The following is a 4,117-nucleotide window of genomic DNA, read 5'->3' as shown; positions in this document are numbered from 1 at the left end:
AATAGAACTGAAATGCATAAGCCATCTTATTTCATTGTGTTACACATATACATAATTGATTTTATTGACTTCACCATGAACTAAAGACACAATAACATAAAGAAAACCCACAATTACGTGGGCTATATATATAGTGATGCAGGTAGGCAAACTAAGACTATATGTATGTCACTGCAATTCATCATTTAGGCAAACTTCAGTTCCTCTTTTAATGCAAGTATCAAGGGTAAACCTCGATAACCGAAATCGGGCCCATCACCGGAGTGATTTTGTAGTCGCTGAATCCAGCATCGAGGAAAATCTTCTTCCACTCATGCTCCTCTCGCCCCACGCCGCTGATGCACGTGAGGAACAAGCTATGCATCTCTTCTGTCTCAGCAAATTTTGTGTCACGATGAGGCCGGGACCGCAGCACCATCTCTGTGATTACCACCTTTCCTCCGGCGTCTCTTGCAGGGATAGCATCCTTGCAATGCTTAAAAATCTTGACGCAATTGTTGTCGTCCCAGCAATGCAAAACATACTAACACATAAAACATATTAATTTTTCCGCAATAAAACATATTAATTAGTTTCATTTATAATAACTATTATTAGTAGCAAAACTGTCTTTGCCTTGAAACAGGTGGTGGTCACTAGGCCCATCTAGCAGAGTTGGGACGTCTAAGCCCAAAACGGATGACGGAGGGAAATCAAGCTACCCCTATTAATGGGCCACATAATCAATCCTTGATTTGGAACTAGTAGAGATATATAAACATCAAGGCCCATAATGAACGCTATGTACAGTAAAAACAATGATACCATATAAAAAGTTGACTATGAATTGACTCGTGTTGAATAGGAATTTTACTTTATTTTCAGGCGACGGTTATTGTACATATTTTATACTAAAATTGTAGATTTCATTCACTGCAATTTCTGTAGGCGCAATCTACAATTTTCGTTACAGAGGATAAAGAACCCGTTAGACAACACCACAAATTAACTCGACAAAATATGATTTGCGTTGGCAGAAAGACAATTAACAATTTACAATTATTTCTATAGGTAGACAAGGACAAAAATTTAATAAGTTATGACACAAAGACAAATAACAAATCACAAAAATAACAATTTACTTGTATTAGTTGGTGATACAAAGGTGTTGCTTGAAATATCTTAAAATTTAGGCACCTGAAATATAGTAGAAGGGGTTAAATAAATAGCTATTACGTGTACGACTATATGCATTGTGAGGTTAAAAAAGATGGAAGACGACCTCCATGCTCACATGGCCAGACCATGACATGAGTAAAAAAAAAAATTTGCAACACCAAATTATGGCACGAGTGAAACGTTTTGCAGTCTGTACGAATATCTGTGACGTTCAAAGGTAGTCAAACACGTGCATGATAGAGATGAAGTACGTGAAGTTCAATTTGTTGCATTGCTAAACACTGGGGGGATCGATAGGATTTAGGAGTGCTGCTACTTTGATTTTATAAAAATATAAACATTTTGTTTGCACAAACACTACTAGAGGCGTCCTCTTTGCCGAGGGCCCAGGGCACTCGGCAAAGGCCCAAAAGCCCTCGGCAAAGGCTTTGCCGAGTACCGCCCTCGGCAAAGAGCCCTCGGAAAAAAATTCAACGGTAAAGAGCCTCTTTGCCGAGGGCCATTTGTTGGGCACTCGGCAAATCCTTTTCCGAGTGCCAACGGCGGCACTCGGCAAAGAAAAGCAGCCGTCAATGGCGCTGCTCCGTTGACGGCGTCTTTGCCGAGTGCCGCAAGTTAGGGCACTCGGCAAAGACATTTTTTTTTCAAAAACTCTTTCCCGAGTGCCGTGGCGGCCAGGCACTCGGCAAAGACATTTTTTATTTTTTTTTCAAAAACTCTTTGCCGAGTGCCGCGGCGGTAAGGCACTCGGCAAAGACATTTTTTATTTTTTTAAAAAGCTCTTTGCCGAGTGCCTCCCCAGCTTGGCACTCGGCAAAGATTTTTTGCTTTTTTTAAAAAAAAAATCTTTGCCGAGTGCAGTGTCCTGCCACTCGGCAAAGTTTCCCAGCTTTGCCGAGTGCCATGACCATTGCACTCGGCAAATCAACCGAAATTGCAATTTTTTTTGTTTTTTGCATTCCACTGACACAAACAGTTCAAATATATATCACATGTCACATATATATCACAAACATCACAATAATCACATATATATCACAACGAAACCATTTTCACACATTATATCACAACCACAACTCAAATAACAACATATCGCAACCACAAGTCAAATATCACAACCACAAGTCACAAATTCACAACCACAGTCCATCAAGTCCAAGCACAAGTCACAACCACAAGTGAAGCTCAAGTCCAAGCACATGACGAAGCACAACTCCTCAAAAAGGCGGCCTATGACACGATGGTGAAGCAAAGGCTCCATCATTCGGTGACGCATGAGCGGGGTTATTCGAACCGCCGACGGAGGCTGTAAAAAGGATAAGAGGTTGCATGTGTGAGATTCATCTAGTAAGTTTCTATGTGAGGCATTGGTGTATGTCATAGCTAGTGCAAGCATCTACTAAGTTTCTATGTCAAGCATCTAGTAAACTGAGAATGTCAAGCATGGTTGTATGTCATAGCTAGTGCAAGCATGTAGTAAGTTTCTATGTCAAGCATCTAGTAAGTTTGTATGTCAACCATGGTTGTATGTCAAGGAAGCATCTAGTAAGAGTGAACTTTCATACTTACAGGAGTGGCTGTAGAAGTAGGCGGTGGAGGAGCTGCCAACGGCAAAGGTACACCCCCTTGCTGGACACTCCACATGAAGGCCTCCATTTCTTGCATCCTCCTCTCCTGGGCCGCGAACGCTTCCCTCTGGGCCTGCAGCTACGCGCTCTGAGCCTCGACCACGAGCTTCTGGGCCTGCAGCTCGGCCTGCAATACAAACTTCAATGTTTCAGTAATGCAAATGTAACTTAGGTGTGCAAAGATGAACGTACGACGAGTAAAACAGGACGTACCTTGAGAGCGTCGACCCGCTGCAGTGACGGAGTAGGCCGTGGGCGTATGGGCTGGCTGGAGCTCGTGCTCCGTGCTCGGAGCACGTCGAGAGAGGGAACAGTGGTGTAGTCGATGGCGCCGTCTGCAATCCACAGCCGCCCATGCTTCTTGCCTCCTCCTAGCCTCACGATGGTCTCTGCATCAATGGGCTCAGTGCGCACATCGTAATCTTCCCCATGGACCTCCCTCACCTTTGAGGTGTACTCTTGGACCTTAGTGTGCACGGTCGGGTTGGAGTACACCTCGTGCGGGGCAGACGGGTCGAAGGAGACAGAGGAAGACGCCCTGCCCATGTGGGACATAGCCCACGCAGAGAACTCCGAGACCTCCACGCCCGGGTGTGCAGCCTCCTGCGAGTAAGACGGCAAGATGGTGAGAAATAAGGCAGAACTCAGCGTCAAATAAGATAAAAGAAATCACTTACATATGCTTGTTTGTAGGCAGGGAGGCTGCGGCTGCCTTGATGATGAGTAGCACCTCGCCTCAGCAGACGCTGGTCTCGCTGCCTAACGTGGTTCTGAGCGAAGTCGTTGGACAACCACCTGTCCACGATCATCTCCCAGTACACGGAGTGGGATCGGCACCACCAGGGAATCACCTACAAGTCATCGCTTATTTGACATAGAAAAAGATAAAATTAAACCGACTTAATCTCAAAACGAATCATTATTAATGTTTTTTGTCTACCTCAAGGTACTAGGCCCGGGGCAACTCCACCTGTCGTGCATCAGGCTTGCTGATGGACTGCTTCAACACCACGGCGTAGTAGTCTCTGTGGGCCTGCACGCGCGCCTCGTGGTGCATGTCGGTGACGTACTTCCTACAGGCGGTGGCAGCCGCCTGATCTGCCCGGGCCTCAAGTCCTTCTTCCGGCTTAAAATACCTCTACATACAAAACCGATGTATCCATTCATTATTTCAATAAAAGACTTGCCCAATGAAAATGTTGTGCGAGAGAGACTTACCCAAAACTCCGACAGTACCCGCTCCTACTTGGTGCGGTACTTATCGTCAGGGGCCAACTAGTACCTGTCCCCCGTGTAGGCCGGCTCCCGCACGTCCTCGGACACGTTCACAA

General features: G+C 45.3%; 1 protein-coding gene across 1 annotated transcript; it reads right to left on the bottom strand.

The window, feature by feature from the left end:
• Nucleotides 1-220: 220 nt before the first annotated feature.
• On the bottom strand, nucleotides 221-3,332 carry LOC136489780 (acetylserotonin O-methyltransferase 3-like). Its single transcript, XM_066486329.1, has 2 exons — nucleotides 3,231-3,332; nucleotides 221-523 (listed from the first exon to the last, which is right to left on the bottom strand). The coding sequence occupies exons 1-2, from the start codon at nucleotides 3,330-3,332 to the stop codon at nucleotides 221-223; spliced, it is 405 nt and encodes a 134-aa protein (XP_066342426.1).
• Between the last annotated feature and the right edge of the window lie 785 nt (nucleotides 3,333-4,117).

The sequence above is a fragment of the Miscanthus floridulus genome, chromosome 10 (genome assembly GCF_019320115.1).
Source record: "Miscanthus floridulus cultivar M001 chromosome 10, ASM1932011v1, whole genome shotgun sequence".
Lineage (NCBI taxonomy): Eukaryota > Viridiplantae > Streptophyta > Magnoliopsida > Poales > Poaceae > Miscanthus > Miscanthus floridulus.
Note: the sequence above shows the minus strand (reverse complement) of the source record. Positions and strands in the feature narration are given on the sequence as shown.

Coding starts and splice junctions, on each gene's coding strand:
- LOC136489780 (XM_066486329.1), bottom strand. CDS start 3,332: ATGGGCAGGGCGTCTTCCTCTGTCTCCTTCGACCCGTCTGCCCCGCAC. Junction 524..3,230: donor TCCAAGAGTACACCTCAAAG/GTGAGGGAGGTC, acceptor TTTATGTGTTAG/TATGTTTTGCATTGCTGGGA.